The sequence below is a fragment of the Sander vitreus genome, unplaced genomic scaffold (assembly GCF_031162955.1).
Source record: "Sander vitreus isolate 19-12246 unplaced genomic scaffold, sanVit1 ctg417_0, whole genome shotgun sequence".
NCBI lineage: Eukaryota > Metazoa > Chordata > Actinopteri > Perciformes > Percidae > Sander > Sander vitreus.
The window spans coordinates 37,565-64,117 of NW_027595539.1; the positions used below are offsets into that span (position 1 = coordinate 37,565).

The following is a 26,553-nucleotide window of genomic DNA, read 5'->3' on the forward strand; positions in this document are numbered from 1 at the left end:
GGAAACTTGGGAACCCGGGACAGTGGGCACTCGAGAACTGGGGACTGGGGGCACTCGGGAACCGGGGACAGAGGGCACTCGGAAACTGGGAACCAATGGGGACAAAACTGCTTTGGCCAGCAGGGCTGCTGGCAGCAGCAAGGATGGAACCCCTCTGGCGACCGAACAGGCCGTAGAGGATTCTCAGGGGGCCGGCAGCAAAGGCAAAACTCCTCTGGTGGCCGGACAGGATGGAGAAGGGTGAGCCCCTCAGGCCGAACAGGACGGCGAGAGCAGCGCCCCTCTGGAGGCCGAGCAGGTCGTTCCAGGTGGAGCACCTCTGGAGGCCGAGCAGGTCAGCCAAAGCGGGACCTCTCTGGAGGCCGAGCAGACGACGGGTCAGCTGGGCTGAGGCCAGGCGGCGGGTCAGCAGGACTGGGGCCAGGCGGCGGGTCAGCAGGACTGGAGTTAGGCAGTGGGTCAGCTGAGCTGGGGTTAGCCAACCAGGCAACGGGAACAGAGGTTGACTGAGGTGCCGACAGGACACGAAGGGCAGGAGTGGGTCTGACCGCCGGCAGGACACGAGGGGCCGGAGTAGGTCGGACTGCTGACAACACACGGGGGGACAGGAGTGGGTCTGACCGCCGACAAAGACAAAGTCTCTGGGGTGCCGGAGATGGGCATAGTCACTGGGGCGTTCTAAGGGACGCTGGAGACCGGCAAAGTCACAGGGGCGATCTCAGGGGCGCCGGAGACCAGCAAGGTCTCAGGGGCGGTCTCAGGGACGCCGGAGACTGGCAAAGTCACAGGGACGGTCTCAGGGACGCCGGAGATCGGCAGAGTCACAGGGGCAATCTCAGGGGCGGTTTCAGGGGCGCCGGAGACCGGCAAAGCCTCTGGGGCGGTCTCAGGGGCGCCGGAGACCGGCAAGGTCTCAGGGGCGGTCTCAGGAGCGGTCTCAGGGGCAGTCTCAAGGGCACCGGAGTCCGGCAAGGTCTCAGGGGCAGTCTCAGGAGCGGTCTCAGGGGCAGTCTCAGGGGCACCGGAGACCGGCAAAGTCACTGGGGAGGTATCAGGGGCGCCGGAGACTGGGAAAGTCTCAGGAGCGGTCTCAGGGGCGCCGGAGACCGGCAAAGTCACAGAGGGAACGGTCATAGCAGGTTCAGGGAGGCTGGATGCCAGCCGGGGCTCAGGGAGGCTGCGGGCCAGCTGTGGTTCTGGGAGGCTGCTAGCCAGCCGGGATTCTGGGAGGCCAGCCGGGGCTCAGGGGGAGGTGCCATAGCCGATTCAGGGCGGCTGGATGCCAGCCGGGATTCAGGGGAGCTGCTAGCCAGCCAGGGCTCTGGGGAGCTGCTAAACAGCCAGGACTCTGGGGGGCTGCTAAACATGTGACCTTGTTATTTGTACACACTGTGACTATAAAAATCACAACATGTAAATAGGAACACGTTATTTTGTCACCTATTGGGAGCAGTAGGCTAGTTGGAGCCAGTTACCTCCAGGATCTGTGCTAGGCTAAGCTAGCGGTGGGGGCGTCAGACAGAGTTACGACATGCACGGAGATGAGAAGGGTATGTCTGGACTTATCTAACTCTGGGGGATACGGTGAATAAGCTAAAGTCCCAGTAAGTTAGCGTGTTCCTTTTAATGACTTTTGTTGCTTACATTTTAGTAGTTATTTTAGTTTTAATGCAGGAGATACTTCACACTCTGAAGTCCTATGGATTGGTCACCTCTTCTCCATGCAAACAGAACATTTTAATATAGTAAAACATGGTAAACTATAATTCACTCACACCTCCCATTAGTTATTCCAACCCTTGTATCATTATCTCTGCATGTTTCCCTCTTGGGTCTATCAAAGGCGCCCTCAGCAGACGTCAAGCTGGCGACCGTAACAGGAAAGAAGGGCAAGAAGGCCGAGGAGGAGGAGCAGGCTGGAGCACTTCCTGCACTTGCAGCAGCAGCAGCAGCAGCCGCTACCACGGTAGCAGCAGCAGCTGAAGCAGCAGAGGAAGAGGAGGAAGAGGAGTGTGTAGTGGAGAAGGTTTTGGACCGCAGAGTGGTGAAGGGAAGAGTAGAGTTTCTGCTTAAATGGAAGGGGTTTTCAGAGTAAGTATATAGTATAATGTATATATATATATATATATATATATATATATAGTGTCTTGTTCATTTACAAATTGCAAGTAATCTACAGCATAAATTTCGGCATTGTATCATGCCCTCAAAGTTGAAGGTTTGGTATTTTGACACTAAATGTGCAGACCCGTAAATAACCTTACAAAATGGCAATAGAAAAAAGGAATAATAAGAATTAGCAATTAGAGTGAGAATTTACTGCCTAAAAACAAAGCCTGAGGAGATTTTCTTCTGTCTGCACTCACCTTTCCAGTGAGGATAACACATGGGAGCCGCAAGACAACCGGGACTGCCCCAACCTTATCGCCGAGTACATGAAGAAACACAAGGAGAAGGAGGAGAAAAAGAAGGAGGGCAAGAGGAAAGTTGTCAGTGAGGCCTCGGGAGACTCGGAGGAGCGAGGGAGCAAGAGGAAGAAGGAGGAGGTGAGTGAAGGAAAGAGGTTACTCCAGACAGAAGAGTCCCAGAAATCTAATCTCAGTATTAATGAATGCACACAGAGGGTTTAACAAATGTCTTTTAGGATTTATATAGGTATATAAATGATCACGGTTTTGAGTCACAGATCAGATAAATTTTTCGGATCAGCACAAAAAAGGGAGGAATTTAAATGATTAATGATTATTAAAAATGTAATAATAACATAACAATAACTTGTTTCACAAGTAAATTGCTGTTAAGCGACAAAAACAGATGAGAAAAGGATATTTTACAATACCTTTGAATGCACCACGAGGTTTACCCATTTCAAGGTAACGCAACATTTATGATATATTGTGCAGCCCTAGCTACAACTGTTCATTTGTGCAAATGATTAGTAGCCTAACTCCTTGAATGGTATGATTATGACGGTTTCAGTTCAGAGCAGTGGTCAGTAAATGATTATTTTTAGGCTGCTTACGCATTCAGGCGGTCCTTGATCGTCTGCCACGCTTTCTCTTGCTGTTTCATTACAGCGGCCGTGTTTCTTCTTTACAAATAATGTGTTTCACTTCATCAAACTTCCATACGAAGCTGCTGCTCACTCTGTGTAAAGTATGCACAACGTGCATTCTCCATTTTAGCATCAGCAAATCAGTTACTGACCTTGTGGTCTGTTGAGGAAAGCCGTGAACACACATCTATCCAAATTACTTCAGCCTGGCTCGACCTATTCGCTCCTCCTCAGCCCGACTCGACTTAGTCTCTCCTCCTCAGCCCGACTCGACCTAGTCGCTCCTCCTCAGCCCGACTCGACCTAGTCTCTCCTCCTCAGCCCGACTCGACCTAGTCTCTCCTCCTCAGCCCGACTCGACCTAGTCGCTCCTCCTCAGCCCGACTCGACCTAGTCTCTCCTCCTCAGCCCGACTCGACTTAGTCTCTCCTCCTCAGCCCGACTCGACCTAGTCTCTCCTCCTCAGCCAGACTCGACTTAGTCTCTCCTCCTCAGCCCGACTCGACCTAGTCGCTCCTCCTCAGCCCGACTCGACCTAGTCTCTCCTCCTCAGCCTGGCTTGGCCGTCATGAAACCCACGACGCCAGGATGCTCTGATCAGACTAGGTCAAGCCTCGCTTTATTGGTTATCCAGGATTTATAAATTCTACTTTTGTCCAATACCCCTCTGGTTGGAAAAAAACAAAATACCACTTTAACAACACGTTGATTTCATGTAATTCTGAGCCATTTGGTAACTTGCCAACAAACCATTTCTGTAATCCTGGAGGGTTACCTAACACTATTTAATATGCTACTATCATGAGACTTGGGCTACATTTACACTACTATGTTTAGTTTTTAAAATGACTATCTTTTGCTAAGTTTACACCTCACGTTAAGACTACTGAGGTTAGAAGAGCCCGATGGCTTCCATAGTAACATGGCTTCAACCAAAAGAACTTTACCTTCATTTTGACATCAAATTGATGTATGTATTTCCAAAGGTTTGAATGGGATTTAAATGTTAAAATACCCAGAATGTATGAATGGTTTGTGTTATTTTAAAGTGACCATGGAACTTCTAACTCAAAGTCAAACTGAAGAGTGTGCAAATGTTTTAGTTTTTTAATTGTCCCCATTCTTTTATTCTTACATGTTGTACTGTATTTTCTTGCTTTTCTTGCTATTTTGTTTTTATTTGTGTTATTTAAGACTCATTTTGCTTTGATTTGACTTGTTTTGCTGTGGACTTTGGAATTTGTACAGCACTTTGGTAAACTCTGGTTGTTTTAACCTCTTAAGAAACGCTTGAATTTTCAAGCTTTTTGGTCTAAACGTCATACCCAAATTAAAAGTGGTACAGCTCCCATATACTTTGACACTCAGGGATGTGCCTGGTATCATTGGAAAGGGGACACGCTCAAGTGTTTGTTACAAGGGTCAGGGTGATTTTAGGCCTTACTGACACAGAGTTACAGAGGCTAGAATGGAGGTTTTTTATTTCCATCCAAGTCATACATCTGTAAAATTATTAAAATACACTGCTGTAAACACATCTAGTGAGATACAGCCAACACATTGTCATAGCCACATGTCTCAGCTTACTACAGAAAAAATCCAGAAGCCAAAAGACTCACAAATGGATTTTATATGAATTGTTTTCTACAGAGATGTCTGTGCGTTTTTCTGATTTCCATTTGAAAAGTGCAAAGAAAAAAGCCAAAAAACTTATCAAATACACAAACACACCCACATCAATCATACACATACTTGAGATAACTATTTACATAAAAATATAGAAATAAGTAATTATAAATTGCTCAGGGAGTGCTCTGCATGAAAACAGTCACTGTTGGTGCTGAAACACAGAGCCAGCCATCACAGGGTTAAAATTTCAATGCCTTTCAATATGTCTATGGAATCCTCTACTCATTGGCTAAAAGGGTAGGCGGGTCTTGTAGCATTTAAATCTAACTGGTCTGAGCAAATGTCGATCGTTTGCACGTGGGGCTCACATCGCGTCAGAGACCTCTTTGGCTTCCAATGGGGATATCACAGGCAGACCTAAACCGATTGGCTTATACCAGGTATCTATGGAAACCTTAGATCTCAGAGAATACAGTGACGCCCACATCGACCATGTAGGACCCTCAGGAGAGAAGCGAGGCTGCGATACAAGTGCGGAAATGAAAAACAGTTTAGGGATTTTCCGTTGTGATTCAGCCATAAACGTCAAGCTTGTGAGGATATAATGGCAAGTAAGTTTTGGGCAAAAAATCCCCGCAGTGGCTAAAGGGACAAGGAAAAAGGTATGGATGCAGTACACACTAGCTGCACTGTTTATGCTGTATTGTTTTATTTTCTTTAACTTTGTAGCAGTTGTATAACTACTATAAATCATCTTATGCTTTGTGTGTGGGCTTAATGGAATCCTGAGAGTCTAAGCTTTCAATTGGTGTGTCGCATGGCTGTATATTTTGAAGACTTAATGCTTTAAAGTTATAAAAATGTTTATGAGTGGAGGTTACAGCGACGCCACAGCCACAAAGTGTGCCGTCCACGGTACAGTGATTCTTAAGAGGTTTAAACGTGCTATATAAATAAACTTGACTTGACTTGACTTGACTTGAATGGGGAAACTTGCCAAATTGTTAATAATTCTGAACTTATGAAAGTTATGAAGAGTACATTTGCTTCCTAATACCATGTCTGCAACCGGCCCATATTTTCATAAATGTATTGCATGAAGAGTGAAAATTGTGTGAGTGAGAGCATGTCTATGGTTTAAAGAAGGTTTTTCACTAACTCTCTCTGTTTGTCTGTTGCTATAGAAACAGAGAGGAGGAGAGGGACCCAAACGTCACCACTGTCAATACTGTGACAAATCCTTCACAACATCTGGATATTTAAAGATTCATCAGAGAGTTCACACAGGACAGAATCTACACAGCTGTGATCAATGTGGGGCAGCTTTCACACTACAGAGTACCCTAAAAATACATCAACGCATTCACACTGGAGAGAAGCCGTACAGCTGTGATCAATGTGGGGCAGCTTTCACACGCCAGTGTCACCTAATAAAACATCAACGCATTCACACTGGAGAGAAGCCGTACAGCTGTGATCAATGTGGGGCAGCTTTCACACGCCAGGATATCCTAAAAATCCATCAACGCATTCACACTGGAGAGAAGCCGTACAGCTGTGATCAATGTGGGAAAACTTTTACTCAGAAAGGTTCCCTTAAATCTCACCACCAGCGCATTCACACTGCCTCGTAGTGAAGATGTTTGAGAGCCAAGCTGTTTCCTTCTGCCTCCTCCTCATGCCCTGATAGCTGTGTTGTTATATTCTGATCTTCTCTCCACATTGAAGGCTGACCAGCAGTAACTTCATCTTCTGAACAGCATGGATGTTATCCTGGATCAGCTGGACAGTTTTCTGTCTTTCCTCAGAACACTCGACGTTACACTTTTTTCGATGTTCATTTGACGCTTTTTTGACATTTATTTTTACGTATTTTTCTATGCTAGTGTTGAAGCTGTTTTACCCCAATGTACCCACAGTGTGAGGGGGAAGGCCCAAAGGCGACCATTTAGTATTTCTCTGATGAAAGATGACATAGGCTGCTCTGCCTAAACGTTAAGAGGTTTAAAGACGTTTCAGTTGGAAAACGTAGGCATGTTTGAAATTTGGTAAAAACTTTGTTCTCATCTTTAGTAACATATTACATTTTTTTTTTACTTTTCTTTTGCCTGACAGGAAGTCAGTCTAATTTTCATTTTAGGAATACATGTTTAAGGACTTTAGGATGCACAGAAACTCTCAAAATGTTCAAGCAATGTTCAAAATAGTAATTTCTCCAGGCTGCTTTCACATCTGGGCCTAGACGTGTCATGGCTGCTCTATAGGGCCCTCTTATTTGTTTTAGACTTTGAACACATTTTTGACGCCCTTATATACTCCAAAACTCCCAAAAGTTGGCCAAAAACCATAACGAGACTATACAGCGATTTGGTCCATGCCAGTTTAATAAGCACACCCTAATGCATGGAAGGCCATGCAAACATTCCTCTCATCATTACCAACATACTGGAAGTTGGCCATTTTTAATTGTATGCTCTCCAGTTATTGTTGTTTTGTAGTTTACCATCATATTATCTTCCTTTGTGGACTTTCATTTAATAATCTTTGTCTGACATTTCATATTCACTGTTTGTATTTCCTGTGACTGAATGTGGTTTTAAATCTGTTGAGGTCTGTTCAGACTGAAAGTAAAGACACTGATGATGTCATACAAAGTCAGACAATAGAAAGCTAACAGCTGATTTATTTATCTGACTTGTAGAATAACATCAATGATTCAATTGTTTTAAATGTTTTGGAATGTGGAACAATTAAATGCAAGATTAAATAAAACAAGGCCACATGCTGATTATTAGTGACTTGATTTGATGGATGTATTCTTCCTGTTGTGTCTGTGTTTAAACTCCTAATTAAAAGGTAAAGTTTCCATCCACTAAAAGTTCTGTTGTTGCCGCTGACAGACTCAGATTATTATTCTAAGAGTCTGACAACATTACCTACAGAGATAGAGCTTTTAGTTAAAGAGTAAGATCCTTTTAGTTTAACATGAAATCACCATCACCAAACCCACCAGACTCCATGTCAATAATCAGTACTTTTAACGTGTATAGAGCCAGCATATTTCCACATTTGCCGGGGCTTCAGCCCCGATTGTTTTGAGTGTAGCCCTGAATGTATTTTGAAAAGTTGACTGACAAATATGAAACTGGACAATAGCTTCACTTCAATTTAGTGAACTTGTAGACCTTACAATAGCATCACTAATGTACAAAGTATATCATAGCGTGTTGCCAGACTGTATCCACAGGCCGTTTCAAATAAGAGAATGTCAATATGAACTGAGGGGAAGCTGTGTTTTCACTACACCAAATAGCAGAACAAATATAAAACAAAGATGTGTTTCTGTGTATGGAGTTAAACTGTGGAATGAATGAGAAATTGTATCTTCTGTTTGACACATTAAAAGGAAAGAGAAACAAACTACAATTATCTTTAATTTGGTTTATTGTTTTCTCAGAGCTCTGAAAATGTAATAACGTATTTGTCTTTCTTTAATAATTTATATTCCTGCGTGTTTTTCAAAGGAAATCTGAAAAAACACTACTGGACTTTTATTTTGAAGCTCAGCAACTAATCTACACCGGAAGCTATAGTCTTTACTGCGGCTAACTTCACACTCTGAACAAGATGGCGTCTAGCAGAAAGGTGTGTTAGCAGAGTCTCTCTGTTGTGTTGAGAAAGAGGTAAAATGTGTAAAGTCCAGATGCTGAGAGCGTTGGTGGAGCAGCGACTAACTGCGGCTGCTGAAGAGATATTTGGGCTGTTTGAAAGAACGATAGCAGAGTACGAGGAGGAACTTTGTCGTTCAAAAGAGGAGAACGAGCGACAACGGGAGCTGCTGGACGCTGTTTTCAACCCTCAGCTTCGGTTCCACAGAGCAGGTTTGTTCATTAAACCTTCAGTTGATCTTTCTCTCCTTCCTGTCATCTGTTCTCTCAGCAACCATATAATGATAGGACGTACATAAGCTCTATTTGAATCTAAGCTCTTTAAAGGCCGTCGCCAAAACCACCAGACTCCATGTAAATAATCAGTACTTTTATCATCGTAAAACACACTGCATTCAAAGCGGACAGAAACAAAATGAAACTATCAAAAGCCATCTTGGTTTGTATTTCCACTGTTCCAACAATCACCACTCTGGTTTGGTTGAAATAAACTCTTAATTCTCCCATTTACATGTGGAAATATGCTGGCTCTATACACGCTAAAAGTACTGATTATTTACATGGAGTCTGGTGGGTTTGGTGATGGTGATTTCGGGGCTGTTTTTTAGATAAACAAAGGTTCTATTTAATAGGTATTCCCTTAGGACTGTATAGGTGATGGTTACATAGTAGTGATGTTGGCCTTGGTGTCTCTCTCTCTCTCTCTCTCTCTCTCTCTCTCTCTCTCTGTGTGTGTGTGTGTGTGCACGAGCCTTCAGTTCTGTGTGCCTGTATCCATTAACTGCATGTATGGACTCAAGCCCGAATGAAACCCTTCATTTTATTAAAATGGATTTAAAAGTTTTAAACTACAACTCAGAGTTGTTTGAATGACAGAAATCTGCTGAAGGTACGGCGTAGCGTTAGCGTGCTAAGTTGATGCTTTCTCTGCGGAGTGCGGACTGATTTGCTCTTGCGAGTCATGTGACTAAATCGCAGCCTTTGCGATTAGGAAATCGCTTTTTAACATATCGCGAATGCAATTAATCGTTCAGCCCTAGTGTGTCTATAACAAGAACAAATACAAGATACAAAAACACAATGACAATTGAAGTCATCTTAACCAGTACTTAGACTAGGGGTGGCACGGTTCATGAAAAAACATCTGAACCGTACGGTCCGCTTGTCTCAGTTCTGAACGTGTGTGTGTCGCACGGTTCGACGCATGCGCAGTGTAGCCTCGTGCCTGTCAGCTGCCCGTATGTGACCTCAGACAGTGTGTTTCCCTTTCGCGCGAAAGAAGAGGTGTGGACAAGTTACCAACAAAACGTACAGCGAAAGACCGTGCAAAACATTTCAGACTGTCCTGCCAACCTATTTACATTATTATTATTATTATTATTATTATTATTATTACAACCATATACATCAATGTAACTGTAACGTTTTTTCACTCTAAAGCCGCTGCTGTTTCAATCCTGTCGGCTCTCTGCACCGGGCGGGGCTGTTGCTCCGTTCTCCCCCCGACTGACACACACACACACACACACACACACAAACACCCACGGTGGATATGCAGGAAAAAACGGAGATGAGATGTACAAGATGACCTAAATTGAGGACAGCTACGCTCGTTATTGTAAGTGCAATGATACGTTAAAGTCCAATAAGTACTTTATCAAACCGTATGAATGTGTGTCCCAGGCCAGGATAGGAAATTAACTAACAATTTAAAGATCAACAAGCCACTGACAGTGACAGATATGTTCATATTTGATTCATTCAATAAATTATTATTTTTTGTCTTAAATCCACCAGCCATTTTCATATCATACCAACATTTGCAGCATCCTGAGCCTTTTTGGTAAGGTTCCTAGGAAAACTCAGCTAAGAGTAATTTGATTCTCCCCAAAAGTTTCCTTTTTATTTTTAAAGAACTATACCAAAAAAAATCGCAACTTTTTTTTTAATGTTAACATATTCTGAGTTATTCAAAAGACGGAGCTTTAAGAGTTCCTCTCTTTTTCTTTTAAAGGATACAATTTTTGTAAGAGCTACACTGAAGTTATTTCAATTGATATTCTGTAATATTTCAATCTTTGTGTGCTAAAAAGGCACATATGTTACTGTAGATGGCAATACACATTCTCCTTTTTTTGCCAAATAAATGAAAAGCTTGTTGAAATCATCAATGTCTTCCCTCTTGCTGCATCAAAATCTCACCTAGCTTTCCTCAGAGATGGTCCCATTAATGGTCTTAAAGTCAAGTCAAATTCAGTTTGTGCATGATTACATGATATAACTACCTTTTAATACTGTATCCTACAATGTGGATAATTAAGCTATATATCATATGCTGAAGTATATTTCTGGAGTGTTAAAAATTTAAAAGAAAAAATAACAAGAACCGTACACAACCGAAAACCGTGATACGAACCGAACCGTGGGTCTTGTGAAACGTGCCACCACTAACTTAGACGTAGTCATATTTTAAAATCTCCAGTTAGCTTGTAGCACTGACTTCATGTAGGAACCTATGGAGTCTTACATCTTTTTTAGAGTCTCATTTTCACTCTGGCCACCGAGCTAAACAACTTTTCTGGGGGAAACCCAGCAATCTCTAAGCTTTAGCTGATATTACCTTCTGTCTGTGTTTCAGCTTTGCCTCCAGATGACAAAAGCCTGATTGGTATTAAAGAGGAGCAGCAGGAGTGTAACTCCAGTGTGGACCAGCAGGAGCCAGAGCCCCCCCCACACATTAAAGAGGAACAGGAGGAACTGTGGAGCAGTCAGGAGGGAGAGCAGCTTCAAGGGCTGGAGGAGGCTGATATCACCAAGTTCCCATTCACTCCTGTCCCTGTGAAGAGTGAAGATGAAGGTAGGGACAACGTTAATAGGGTTTTTAGGGGAAATAAAGGGGGGAACAATCTGCAGAAGTGAAGAGCATAAAAGTTCAAGAGAAGAGTATGGTTCCTTTCACACTAGTCTCACATGTCCAGACCTTCCTCCACGGCACTGCAGAGGAAGGTCTGGCTAGTCCACACAGCATTCCTGGATGGGAGAAAAACATGCCCTGGTTCATTGGCATTTCTTTAAACCAATCACAATCGTCTTGGGCGGCGCTAAGTTCCAGATGGAGCCATGGTGCCTCTGCTAAATAGCCTCGGGAAGGAACTTGTTTTGGTACAACGTGTACGTACAAAAAAGTTGTTTAAGCATTAATCTTTCTCTTATTTAGTTAAACGACCTAGCTCTGTCTCCCTCAAACTGTATGTGCATCCCATATCCTATGTGTTCGTTCAAAAGAACATCTATGAAAAAATACACTGTGTTCCAAATTATTATGCAAATGATATTTTACACCAATTTTTCCTAAATAGTCGTTGCAAATGACAGTCAGTATAATTTTCAAGTCACCAACCGTTAGGGTACAAGTCGAATTTCATTGAATAAACCACCCAATGAAAACAGTATTTTTTTCAGAAATAAAAAAAAACTCAAAATGCACTGTTCCAAATTATTATGCACAACAGAGTTTCAAAACATTGTATAGGTTGTAAAGAACTGAAAATGATAATTTGCTGCATTAGGAGGTCATATTTACTGAAATCAAAAGCTATTTCAATCGAACACATCTTAACAGGGCAGGTTCCATGTTAACATAGGACCCCTTCTTTGATATCACATTCACAATTCTTGCATCCATTGAACTTGTGAGTTTATGGAGAGGTTTTGCTTGAATTTCTTTGCAGGATGTCAGAATAGCCTCCCAGAGCTGCTGTTTTAATGCAAACTGCCTCCCACCCTCATAGATATTTTGCTTGAGGATCCTCCAAAGGTTCTCAATAGGGTTGAGGTCAGGGGAGGATGGGGGCCACACCATGAGTTTCTCTCCTTTTTATGCCCATAGCAGCAAATGACACACAGGTATTCTTTGCAGCATGAGATGGTGCATTGTCAAGATGATTTTTCTATGGAAGGCATGGTTCTTCTTTTTGTATCATGGAAGAAAGTCATCAGTCAGAAACTCTACATACTTTGCCGAGGTCATTTTCACACCTTCAGAGACCCTAAAGGGGCCTACCAGCTCTCTCCCCATGATTCCGGCCCAAAACATGACTCCGACACCTCCTTGCTGACGTCGCAGCCTTATTGGGACATGGTGGCCATCCACCAACCATCCACTACTCCATCCATCTGGACCATCCAGGTTTTGCACAGCACTCATCAGTAAACGAGACTGTTTGAAAATTAGTCCTCATGTATTTCTGGGCCCACTGTTTTCTGCTTGTGAGGAGAGAAACTCATGGTGTAGCCCATCTGTCTGTCATTTGCATCGACTATTTAGGAAATTCAGTGTAAAATATAATTTGCATAATAATGTGGAACAAAGTTTACGTGTGTGTGCGTGTGTGGACAATAGACAGAAGGATTTCCTTTTTTGTTGTTTTTGTTGACTCTTCTCTTCGTCTTTATGTAGACGTTTTTGGCGCCCTCTTTGACTACTTTTTTCAAGTACTTTTAAGACCTATTGTTGCCGTCCTTAACGTCGAAAAAGGAGACGATCAAGTGTAGCTGAGTTGTCTCGTGGTGAAGGAAGTAAGGCAACAATGTGTTGGAAAAAAATGGCTAAAAACTTGGGAAAAAAGACAGTAGACAGGAGAAATGAGACGTTTTTGCCGCCTTATTTGCCGTCGATACAGATACCAGCATTTTAGGGAGAATCCGAGGCTTTAAAGCGCCCATATTATGCTCATTTTCAGGTTCATAATTGTATTTTGAGGTTGTACCAGAATAGGTTTACATGGTTTAATTTTTAAAAAATTCACAATTTTTTTTGTTGTACTGCACATTGCTGCAGCTCCTCTTTTCACCCTGTGTTCAGGTCTCTGTTTTAGCTACAGAGTGAGACATCGCACTTCTTTACCATCTTTGTTGGGAGTCGCACATGCTCAGTACCTAGGTCAGGATCACATCAGTGTGCGTGTGCGTGTCGGTTGGAGCTCTGCTCTCTGTCAATCAGGCTTGTGCAAAATTTTTTCAGAATTGGCTTCCATTCAATTCATGAATTTGAATTGAATTGACTCCGCCCCACAGGAAGTTGGATTTGAATTTGAATGACAGGAAGTGGAATTAAATTCATTGCAATTTGAAGAAATTCCACACAGTCACTCAACAGAAAGAATGTGTTGACTCTCACATCCATTCAGTGTTAGGAAGGTTACTTTGGAAATGTAATTGCTTACTGTTATAAGTTACCCATTATAAATGTGGTTTGGATTACTTTATTTGGATTACTTTATCAATGCTAAGCAATTTCCTTTTAATTTGATTGGTAACTAATTGAATTACACATTTTACCTCAGTAATACAACTAAATACAATTACATTAATTTTGTAATTTAATTACACGTAACTAGTCACTCCTCAACCCTGCATAAATTTTGTTCCAAAATATAGATCACTCTTTAAGAGAACAAATATTTCTATTAATTCCACAATTGACAATAATTATTTTCTATATTTAGAATAAGTAATAAGTAAAACGTGTGCTTGCATGCTTTTAAACACATATGTTATCCAGTGTTGGGGGTAACTCCTTACGAAGTAATGTCAAAATATAATCACATTTGGCTGTAACTGAGTAATGTAACACATTAATGTTACTATTACTGGTGTGTTTAAGCCCTTTTATGAGCTATATGCCAGGCTCTTGCTGTGTTGCCTACAGTAATGTAATGAGTAGAGTAATGAGTTACTATCCATAGAGAATAACAAGTAAGGTAACGCATTATGTTTTTTTTTTTTTTTTTTTTTTTTAAAGTGAATGTGTATTACACGTTCTTGAGTAGTGACCCCAACACTGATGATATCAAATATCGGTAGCATAATACCATCAAGAGATGGGTTTTAAAATAATGTCTGTCTGTTAACTTTCTTGTAGATACCTTTTTGAAATTTGAAGTAGCCTTGATGGAGCCACAGACTGGAGCACTGCAGTGCTTGCGTATCTGTGGTTTCCAGGTGTTCTTGTTGGAATTGGTTCTTCAAAATGAACTAGTACAGATGACCTTTTAGGCCTTCTATTTTTTTCCATGTCGCTATTATTACAGGTGTCAAATCTATAAACGTAATGTGAAGTTGTGAGGGACTTTTGAAACTTAAAAAGTCCAGTGTTGACCTTTTTAAATTGTGTAGAAAAGAAGCTTTCAAACAAATGTCTACCTCAAATTGTTTGGCAAGCATTTTAAATACTTGGTTAAATTAAAGCATTCTGGGAAATGGAGTCATCTTCCATCATGTTCCACAAAATTACAATTAAATCAAACTTAATTATTTGTTCTGTGACTAGAGCTTTTAACATTTATTGCTGGGGGAAAACTTTTCCTGTTAATGTAATCTGTACCAGTAGTTCAAACTAATATCATTTATAGAATATGTAATGCAATCATATCTGACATATATTGTAAAGCGTCATTGTAAAACACTTCACTTAAATTATGTATATGAATTACATAATGTTCTGCTTCCTTTAATTCAAATTTGAATTGTAATTCTAGATTCTGTTTTTGACATCAATTCAAGTCATTCTCAATTTAATTCTGAATTGTGCACAAGCCTGCTTTCAATACGCAGAGAGGACAGATAAGCTTTCGCTTACATGCTCAGACGCTTTTGGAACCGAAATTTGGCACCGAAAGATAAATAATTTTTCGATACTTAAATAGGATCTTCGGTGCCATAAAAGGATCGATGTTCGGTGCCCAGCCCTACAGTATGTCCAGCCGCTATTAGAGATATTATCTAGGCGGTATCAGAGATATCATCTAGGCGGCATCAGAGATATCATCTAGGCAGCATCAGAGATATCATCTAGGCAGCATCAGAGATATCATCTAGGCAGCATCAGAGATATTATCTAGGCGGCATCAGAGATAGTATCTAGGCGGCATCAGAGATATTATCTAGGCAGCATCAGAGATATCTAGGCAGCATCAGAGATAGTATCTAGGCGGCATCAGAGATATTATCTAGGCGGCATCAGAGATATTATCTAGGCGGCATCAGAGATATTATCTAGGCAGCATCAGAGATATCATCTAGGCAGCATCAGAGATGATATCTAGGCAGCATCAGAGATAGTATCTAGGCGGCATCAGAGATATTATCTAGGCGGCATCAGAGATATCTAAGCAGCATCAGAGATATTATCTAGGCGGCATCAGAGATATCATCTAGGCGGCATCAGAGATATCATCTAGGCAGCATCAGAGATATCTAAGCAGCATCAGAGATATCATCTAGGCGGCATCAGAGATATCATCTAGGCAGCATCAGAGATATCATCTAGGCAGCATCAGAGATATCTAGGCAGCATCAGAGATAGTATCTAGGCGGCATCAGAGATATTATCTAGGCGGCATCAGAGATATCATCTAGGCAGCATCAGAGATAGTATCTAGGCGGCATCAGAGATATCATCTAGGCGGCATCAGAGATATCATCTAGGCAGCATCAGAGATATCATCTAGGCAGCATCAGAGATATCATCTAGGCAGCATCAGAGATATCTAGGCAGCATCAGAGATAGTATCTAGGCGGCATCAGAGATAGTATCTAGGCGGCATCAGAGATATTATCTAAGCAGTATCAGAGATATCATCTAGGCAGCATCAGAGATATTATCTAAGCGGTATCAGAGATATTATCTAGGCAGTAGCATCAGCATCCCCCTGCTCTGGTGTTTCCCCCTCTATTCCGAATGAGCCGCCATTGTTGGCTTTGAAATTTGGAAGAAGCCAGACCCACGTGACGCGTTCGTCATTTCCGATTTAAATTTTTTGGGCGACAATACAGATTAGCTCCGCCTGCTGTTATGGAGACGTATTATGTCTTGCACACGCGCAGATCGTACGCTCGAGTCGCTGTCGCTTCGGTGGGTTCCGAGGCACTTTTTGGACCGACGGGAGCGGAATGATCAATCCGACTGCCTTTTCTGCCGACGGTCATCCGTCGGGTTGGTGTGTCTGAGCCTTTAGGAGTATGAGGCTACATTTACACTACTACGTTTTGGTTTATAAAGGAATATCTTCTGCTGTGTTTCCCCCTCTCATTCCCCCTGCTCTGGCGTTTCCCCCCTCTCATTCCCGCTGCTCTAGTGTGTCCCCCCCCCGGTTTTGGTTTGGAATCTGCGGGGTTGTGTTGCAGTCTCAACGGCTGCAAATGGAGACCTTTGGCAACACTGACGCCAACGTTTCTCCTCCTGATTGGGTCTTATCGGTCACAACGTCTCGTTCTCTGAGACTAAGGCTGAATCCCATTTCTCTGTCTTACCCCTAGCCCTTGTCCCACGAAAACCGAGTGGTAAGGGCTAGGGGTGAAAACATACCCCTATGAAATAAGACGCCACTTGGTTACATCATCATACATACTTATAGGTCTGTTTGCAATACATATTTGTATACACACTGCATGGTGTGTTGTATATCTGTTTCAGTTATCACTGTTTTGAATGTCCTTGATGTTCAGAAACACTTTCTTTGTTAACAAAAAGCTGTCTTTATTGCCCAATAAAGTAAACATTATTACAACTATTAGAACCATAACTTACATGTTACACACACATAAAAAAGCTCTCAAATGTATAAAACTAAAAAAAGACACACAAGACCACAAACAAACAAAAAACTACAGCTATTCTGAAATTCCAGACCCCAGTCTTGGCCTGTTGGCCAGAAAACCTTTCCCTCCATACCCCAATTCCTTCATTAGTGTCCTGTATCATAACATAACATAATAACATAACATAATAATACAATAATGAATGGCTACAACATGAACGCAGAAACTTCTGCTCGTTTTCAGCCCGAAAGTGGATCAGCTGCTGGGTTTCCTCCAGCGTCCCTGTGTGATACAGGACGGTAAATGTAAAGCACGTATCGATGTCTCCAAAGCAAGTAGTGTTATGCACTGATATCAAACGAAATTCGCTACTAATCGAGTTTAGTTAACACTGTAGACATGCATGGAGTCCATTCAAGGCAGAGAAATGCGGGACTGTTGTGCAAATAAGCAATGTAACGTTAATGGTAACGTTAGCGTTAGCATAGCAAGCTAGCAATTTTTAAAAACGTTTCAATTACATATATGGTTGCAAATATATATGTACAGGACTGTGTAGAGCACAAAACAAGACCGTCGTAATTTTTAAATCAATTCTTTAAGCCGAAAATACTTACATTTATGGATCTCTCTGGTCGACCTGGCAGCCATTTTCCTTGTTGCGTGTATCTGGATACCCCTTGCTTTTCAAGTAAGCTCACGTCCTTGCTTGGTGTTAAGGGGTATCTAGCCCTTCCTTGTAGCCCTACCTCTCAATCAAAATGAGTATTGGGACAGCCCTTACTCTCACGTGAACGCGCAAAACTAAGGGGTAAGGGGTAAGACAGAAAAATGAGACGCAGCGGGCGGAGTCTCCACTATCACTGAAAATGTTTAACTTGTTGTTCTAACTTTCATTTTATGTTACATTACGGTTTAAAAGGAAACGTTTTGCTCCATAGTTACACTGAGAAATAAATCTGTAGAAAAACAGAAAGTTCTGGCAGCTCGTTACCTGGACTTTGTCTTGCAGGCAGGCACTCGCACAGACAGACAGACAGACACACACACACACACACACACACACACACACACACACACACACACACAGACAAAGCCTTTTTTTTCTTTGTAGCTACCGCTGACCCAGAAATTAAACTTTGTCCCGTAATTAAAAACAGAAACGTTGTGTGTAGCTACAGTTAGAATACAGAACATCTTCCGTTATTTAAGTCTCTCAGACACAGCTGCTCAGTTCTGAAAATGACATCTGTTCTTTGATAAATTGAAAGCTTTTTTTCCCTCTTTTGACACTTTTCAGCGCTTTCTTTATGCTTTGACGTTTGACGGTTATTTTGACGCTTTAAAGGCTTTTTTGACATATGACACTTGGTGCCATAATGCAAATAAACAGAAATACAACTGTGAAACATGAAAAAGAATAAAGTCAGTGGCGCGTTATTCATTTTAAGGGTGCATGCTTATGTAATGTAGAGTGTTCACTGCGCATACGCTTTGCTTCTCTCATTTCACGGACCCAGCAGTTCCCATTTTTGCAAAACCATACATAAATACAAGGAATAATATGACCTTGTTTTACAAAACATTTCCATAAATCATGGATGTGTTGATGACATAAATGAGGAAATATTAGAGGACTTGAGGAGCTGTGATTTTGAACTGCATGTGCCGATGCCACTTAACCCAAATTCCCCAGCAGCAGCACGGGAGAGGAGAGACAGAAGAGCTGCATCGTCTGTAGTGAGGTCATCTCGGTCTAATGTTAGGCTACATTGCAAAATATCACCATGCATTCATAATCGCGTGATTCAGTGAGAGTGAGACCAAAACATCGGATGTTTGTCAAGTATGTTTTTGTGACATTTCTTTATTTGCATTTTGTCAAAAAGAAAAATCAATAGCAAACGTTGGTGTCCTCGGCTATGAACCGCTCCTGGCGTGCGCCCATGGATGTATTGTGCCTAGCAAATCCTCCATTATAATAGCAATCCGCCATGGAACAAGCACGCCTGCTTTTAAAGGGAATGTGAGATAACGCTCTGATTGGTTTATTGCACGTTACTCCCAAACAACACCTATGAGTAATGTAGCTACTTCAGACCAACCCATTTTAGATTTGTGTCGGGCGCAAGAATAATTTATCCCGCCGGTATAAAAGCAACAGCTCAAAGCTACTTGCATTTGAAACTTGGGTTTCAAATCGGTAAAATAGGGTCCTTAGAGTGAAACACACACACACACACACACACACACACACACACGCACACACAGTGAGTTTACATGCACAGCAGTAACAGGTCTTACTCCGATTAGTGAATAACTGGGTTCTGCCAGTTCTCCCTATATTCTTAAGCTGGGGAGAATGACGGAGTAACTCTACCTCCGGTACAGTAGGTGGCGCTCTGCCAACGCACAGTGCTTTTTCTTTCGGTTCACCTATATCAACATTACACCGATCGGCCTTTCAATTTGTAAAATTGAACAACTTGATGTTTCATTTCGACATTCTTGTCACAGCATAGGACGACTGACTCATAACGTTGTATATCTATGTGGCTATCTGCCACATGGCGAGTAAATGTTCTTACCAAAATAGTTAAGTTTTTCAGTTTTCATTTTGGCGAAGGTGCAGCTACTTTCTTCTGATCCTCTGCTGTCTGCAGGTCGGAGCTTCGCAGGGGGCGGGCCGACACACACACACACACACACACACACCACCAGACGCCGCCACCACATCACTTCTGTTTACTGATAGCTATCGTTTACCTCAGGCAAATTAATTAGCTAGTAAGTGGCGATTTTTGGCAGCCAGCATGCGCAGATGCTTAAACCGATCAAAGCCCGCTAAAGGTGTATACATGAAGGGATTCTTATATATTATATATTTCTTTATAACAATCACAATCCAGGTGATAAGATACAGTTCCACAACATTTCTCTGTATGTGTTTCCTGCAGATGTTGAGCAGCTGTTGGTGGTTAAAGAAGAGGTTCCCCCTGAGCAGCAGGAGTGTAGCTCCAGTGTGGACCAGCAGAAGCCAGAGCCCCCCCCACACATTAAAGAGGAACAGGAGGAACTGTGGAGCAGTCAGGAGGGAGAGCGGCTTCAAGGGCTGGAGGAGGCTGATATCACCAAGTTCACTGTCCCTGTGAAGAGTGAATATGATGAAGAGGAAGCTCAGTCCTCACAGCTTCATCAAAGACAAACTCAACACATGGAAACAGAAGCTGATGGAGAGGACTGTGGAGGACCAGAACCAGCCAGGAACTCACATCCACTTTTACAACCAGAGACTGAAGACCAGACTGGAGACTCTTCTGAACCTGAGACTGGTGACAGTGCTGATTGGAAGGAGACCAGAAAACCTCCTTCAGCTTCAAACTCTATAAAACATGATTCAAGATGTAAGAAAACATTGAGCTGTTCGGAGTGTGGGAAAAGATTTGGCTTTAAGTCAGATCTGAAGACACACATGAGAATCCACACAGGAGAGAAGCCTTTTAGCTGCTCAGTTTGTAGGAAATCTTTTAAACAGAGTGGACATTTACGGTCACACATGATAACTCACACAGGAGAAAAACCTTTTAGCTACTCAGTTTGTAATACATCTTTTACATTGAGAGGAGATTTACAGAAACACATGAGAATCCACACAGGAGAGAAGCCTTTTAGCTGCTCTGAGTGTGGTAAAGCTTTCACTGAAAGTGGATCCCTGAAGAAACACATGAGAACACACACAGGAGAAAAACCTTTCAGCTGTTTAGTTTGTAAGAAAAAGTTCTTAATGTCTAGACCTTTACGGTTACACATGAGAATCCACACAGGAGAAAAGCCTTTCAGCTGCAGTGTTTGTAATAAATCTTTTACACAGAGTGGAGATTTACAGAAACACATGAGAACTCACACAGGAGAAAAACCTTTCAGCTGCTCAGTTTGTAATAAATCTTTTACAGAAAAAGGAAGTTTACGGTCACACATGGCAGTCCACACAGGAGAGAAAAGATTCAGCTGTAATCTTTGTAACAGAAGATTTGCCTGGCGTTCTGAGGTCAAAAGACATAAATGTGTTGGTCAGATGGAAACAGAAGCTGATGGAGAGGACTGTGGAGGACCAGAACCAGCCAGGAACTCACATCCACTTTTCCAACCAGAGACTGAAGACCAGACTGGAGACTCTTCTGAACCTGAGACTGGTGACATGGAATAATGTTTGTGCCTTTAAATCCAAGCAAAACTTCTCAAGTATCAAACAAAAATCTTCCTGTATCAACATCTAGATAGAAGACATTATATTGTGTGGTAGGAACAAGTGCACTCATTTTAAATAATTTTATTAGATATTGTTTTGTCTTGTAATGTCTGTCATATAATCAATTATAATCAAGAAATCAGACAATGCAACCCCCCAATATTTTAATGGGCCCACATAAATATTCACTTCTTTCTAAGTAACGTATGTTTAGCAAGATTCACTATTAATCATGTATCAATATGGGAGTTTATTCAATACACATTTTAGACCCAGCGGGTCAGCGGACCGCTAACGTTAGACCCAGCGGCAGTGGGCAGTCTGGTCCGGCCACAGTTTTATAATGATCCAAAACATTTTTACATCTCTCTTGTGTTCTGTGCTAATGCTTCCTACGCCACCCCGAATAAAGACCAACGAAGAAACCCAGACCCCGCTGTACGAGCACACGCTCACACACAGACCTTATACATCCATGTCCGAGACTCACTGACAACATCGTTTCTGGTAAGTAACGTTAAAACTAACGACACAGTATCCACTGCAGTTATCCACTAGTCAAGACACACTTGTATCATTATGAATGTACGACAGCAAACGGAGTTACTGAAGAAGTTATCATTGATAACTCGTTCATTTGGTAATGTTAGATAAGTTAACGTAAGTTATGTGTTAGCTAACGCTGTTAGCTGACAGTCTCCTCTCCAACTTGTCATGACAACGTTAGCTTACGTTAAAGGGAAGGTGTTTGTGTCTTTGCAGTGTGGGATGAACGGTGTTTGGCTTCCCCTCATTGCCCTAAACTAATTTACATGATAAATTACATAAAGTTAATCTTCTTATCGAATATATGAGTACTGACAGTGTGCTCCAAATGCACCATGAGCCTTAACAGGCTGCAGGGTCTCCATCAATGGGTCGAGCCCAGAGGACTTTAGAGCTGTTCTTCTCCAAGCCCAGGAACATCAAATGTCCAAAATCAGGGTGCAAAGTTTGTCAAAAAGGGAGGTAGGGAGAGTTAGAAAATAATATATCTTATTATCATCCATATAAGCTATTTTAATTCAATAGCTGTTAATTTAGCTGTTAACTATTTTATAGTCTTTGGATCAATAGACTGAGATTAAAAATGATGTCTAATGGATGTTTGTTAGGTTTAAGTGATGCTGTTGACTTGAATGCTTAAGGTCCTTGTTTCACAAAATTAATATAAAATTTGCAGATTGGATGCTCTATATGAAATAAGTTTTTTATGAAATGTCCAAATTTAGCGTGCAAAGCTTGTCCTTTTGATGACTCAAATGTACACTATACAAAAATGTGTTTATGGTTAAATCGCTTACAAGAACACAACATTGTTTACAAGAGCACAGATTCTACATAGATCTAGCACCAACAGTGCTGCTCATGAATATAAGAACCCATGCTAAAGTTGACTAAAAAGAGGAATAAAAAAAATCATCTTTTGGAAATTGATCTTAATGCCTTAATTGAAAGAATTAGGAAAAATCCAACCTTTGAGAACACCAATTGTCTTTGTGAATGAGTAATGTATCGTAAATAAATAAATGTTCTTCCTTCAAATACAGGGGGCATACGTATAGACACCCCTATGTTAAATTCCCATAAAGGCAGGCAGATTTTTATTTTTAAATAAAATAAAGTTCCCTTGGCCTTTGGAATTACAATACCCCCCCATCATCACATACCCTTCTCCATACCTAGAGATTGGCATGGGGTACTTTCCATAAGATCATCTCTCATTGCAAATCAAACCAGCTATTAGGCTAACTGAAATAAAACCAGTTGTTATTTCAGAAGAGCGTATCAAACTGGTAGCCCTTCGTATGACTTACGAGAGACTTACACCAGACTTGCCTTGGGATTAACTGTACTGATAAAACCGTACAAAACACCGCGGCCACACCGCTGTGGAAGCTCCCTGAATGTCATTTATCAGAGTCTGGTTGTTAACCCTGTCCGTGGCCGTCTCATCCACTCCTATAACGGAGCTAACTGGAGCTAACCGCTAACAGAGCTAACTGCTAACGGAGCTAACTGCTAACGGAGCTAATCGTTGCTAACAGAGCCTTCAGTTCTCCGTGCCTGTATCCATTAACTGCATCTATGGACTCGAGCACGAATAAAACCCTTCATTTTATTAAATTGGCTGGACGAGTTTTAAATTACAACTAAGAGTTGTTTGAATGGCAGAAATCTGCTCAGATAAGATCCTAATGAGTGCTACAGGACATGTAACAGTAGGATCCCCAAAACACAGATACAACACTTCAACACATGAACAATGATCTAACAAACAAGGTGAACAAGAACTGACTTCAGAGAGCCCTGGTCTGATGTGATTCAACAGGAGTTAGGAGGAAATAGTGTTGAGATTAATAATAATATGTCACTTTCTGTGAAGCTTGCAGATTTGTATTCTCAGAAGTTTAATAAATGCTGCTAAGTGCACTAAACTTTATTTTTTCATTGAAAAGTTTATTTGACAAAGTTTATTTTCTTCTTACCTGTTTCGTTTATTTAATATATTTTTCACACAATATTTATACAATATACAGTGTTTTTACATTATACATTTTTAATTGAAGTATACAAGTGTAGATCGGCTGATCCTGATTTCTAAAGATCGACATCGGCACTGGCCAGAGAAAACCCATATCAGTCGACTTCTACGCCACATGTGCCAAACTCAAGGCCCGGGGGCCAAATCTGGCCCCTTGCAAATTTTGATCCGGCCCGCATTTCAATTTAGGATCACAGCAAATTCTGGCCCAGCTAGTTGTGCACCACACCCCCTGTAATTATACGACACTGCCGTGCAGAATTTGACAAAATTACCGACTTTGAGGCTCAGAATTCCCCACAGAAGCAGAGAGTTTTTTAATATTCAGGCTGTGAAACAGGTTGTTGTGAGTCGGCTGGGTGGTAGCTGCTTTTAAAAATGTAAATTTTTCATGACTTGCTAAATTCCAGCTAAAAACTTTTTTGCTGACTTTTTTAGGGTTTTATGTCGACCAAACTGTATGGGAGAAAGCTATATGAGACATGCAATAATACAAAGTTAATTGACTTTTTTTGATAAATAAAAGCACGTCAATAAACTCAACATGTCTGGCCCATATCGTGATCGTCATTTCCAGTGTGGCCCTTAAAGAAATTGAGTTTGACACCCCTGATGTACACTATTGTGTGAGGTATCATTGAACTCAACAGAGAGTTCCGTTTTCATTGGTCATGGTTTGGCCCGCCCCCTATGCTTTCACAGCTAATGAACTGTATGACATAGAGTCTTGCGTGAGGTATCACTGAACTCAGCAGGGGAGTTCCCTTTTCGTTGGCGACGATTTGCTGTGTCTGAGTGCGGCGCAATTGCACAGTCGCAAGGAGCGGCGGTGGTGATGGCGCAGTGGATATAACACATGCCTTTGGTGTGGGAGACTTGGGTTTGATTCCCACTGCACTACATCAACCAATGTGTCCCTGAGCAAGACACTTAACCCCTAGTTGCTCCAGAGGCGTGCAACCTCTGACATATATAGCAATTGTAAGTCGCTTTGGATAAAAGCGTCAGCTAAATGACGTGTAATGTAATGTAAAGCAGCGTCCGCCAGTAACCCCGACGTGCGCAGAGGCACGAGGGCCCGCCCAACGCTGCTTGCAGCTTTAATAATACTTGGTGTTCTTGGTCCTGATATATATATATATATATATACATACAATTTGTAAATGAACACTATATTTATATATATAGTGTTCATTTACAAATTACAAATAATCTACAGCATAAATTTCGGCATTGTATCATGCCCTCAAAGTTCAAGGTTTGGTATTTTGACACTAAGTTGCACAATATATCCTTACAAAATGGCAATAGAAAAAAGGTATAATACGAATTACCATTTAGAGTGAGAATGTATTGCCTAAAAACAAAGCCTGAGGAGATTTTCTTCTGTCTGCACTCACCTTTCCAGTGAGGATAACACATGGGAGCCGCAAGACAACCGGGACTGCCCCGACCTTATCGCCGAGTACATGAGGAAACACAAGGAGAAGGAGGAGAAAAAGAAGGAGGGCAAGAGGAAAGTTGTCAGTGAGGCCTCGGGAGACTCGGAGGAGCGAGGGAGCAAGAGGAAGAAGGAGGAGGTGAGTGAAGGAAAGAGGTTACTCCAGACTGAAGTCCCAGAAATCTAATCTCAATATTAATGAATGCACACAGAGGGTTTAACACATGTCTTTTAGGATTTATATACGTATATAAATGACATTGCAATATGCACATGCATATACATACATGCAAAATAGTAGGGGTGCAATGGATCACCAAACTCACGGTTCGGTTTGGATCACGGTTTTTGAGTCACAGATCGGATCAATTTTTCGGATCAGCACAAAAAAGGGAGGAATTTAAATGATTTATTAAAAACGTACTAATAACATATCAATAATAACTTATTTCACCAGTAAATTGCTGTTAAACGACAACAACAGATGTGAATAGGGTATTTTACAATAACTTTGAATGCACCACGAGGTTTACCCGTTTCAAGTTAACGCAATAATAACCATATATTGGGCAGCCCTAGCTACAACTTTTAATTTGTGTAGATGATTAGTAGCCTAACTCCTTGAATGGTATGATTATGATGTTTCAGAGCAGTGGTCAGTAAATTATTATTTTTAGGTTTCTTACGCATTCAGGCGGTCCGCAATCATCTGCCACGCTTTCTCTCGCTGTTTCATTACAGCGTTACAGTTGTTTCATTACAACTTGCCTGAAAAATTTAGAATATTTCGGAATTTATAGAAGTTATGAAAAGTACATTTGCTTCCATAATAATATGTCTGCAACCGGCACATATTTTCCTTCATTTTGTCATGACTGATTGTACGAAGAGTTAAAATTGTGAGTGAGAGCAAGTCCAGGGTTTAAAGATGGTTGTTTACTAACTCTCTCTCTCTCTCGGTTTACAGTGGGAGTTAATATGTTACTTAGGAAATGTTTATTTTAGCCCATACGAGAGAGAGAGGGAGAGACAGAGTGAGAGAGAGGTATGTAGGTTACGCATCATATTCTAACATTGTAGATAAGTGGTTGTAATTGATCTTGATGGTAAATTTCCTGAGTAACATTATCTTCTGTTCACTTTTAAGGCAAAGAGTAGACTACAACTGTTAATTTGTGTAAATGATTAGTAGCCTAACTCCTTGAATGGTATGATTATGACGGTCTCAGTTCAGAACAACTGAAAAATTTACAATATTTCGGAACTTTTAAGTTATAAAGTACATTTGCTTCCACGATAACATGTCTGCAACCAGCACGTATTTTC

General features: G+C 41.5%; 2 protein-coding genes across 3 annotated transcripts; both read left to right on the forward strand.

Annotated features, from left to right (window-relative positions):
* The first annotated feature begins 1,668 nt into the window (after positions 1 to 1,668).
* On the forward strand, positions 1,669 to 6,680 carry LOC144514038 (uncharacterized). Its single transcript, XM_078245226.1, has 4 exons — positions 1,669 to 1,707; positions 1,844 to 2,091; positions 2,375 to 2,546; positions 5,869 to 6,680. The coding sequence occupies exons 1-4, from the start codon at positions 1,669 to 1,671 to the stop codon at positions 6,316 to 6,318; spliced, it is 909 nt and encodes a 302-aa protein (XP_078101352.1). The 3' UTR covers positions 6,319 to 6,680.
* A 1,617-nt stretch (positions 6,681 to 8,297) lies between these two features.
* On the forward strand, positions 8,298 to 25,372 carry LOC144514039 (uncharacterized). Of its 2 annotated transcripts, XM_078245227.1 has the most exons (4): positions 8,298 to 8,565; positions 10,991 to 11,209; positions 19,911 to 21,161; positions 25,195 to 25,372. In XM_078245227.1, exons 1-3 carry the CDS (start codon positions 8,373 to 8,375, stop codon positions 21,158 to 21,160), a joined length of 1,662 nt encoding a protein of 553 aa, XP_078101353.1. In that variant the 5' UTR covers positions 8,298 to 8,372; the 3' UTR covers position 21,161; positions 25,195 to 25,372. The 2 variants fall into 2 exon arrangements, with proteins under 2 accessions (XP_078101353.1, XP_078101354.1); XM_078245228.1 differs by lacking the exons at positions 10,991 to 11,209; positions 25,195 to 25,372 and having other exon boundaries at positions 19,911 to 21,462.
* Positions 25,373 to 26,553: the final 1,181 nt, after the last annotated feature.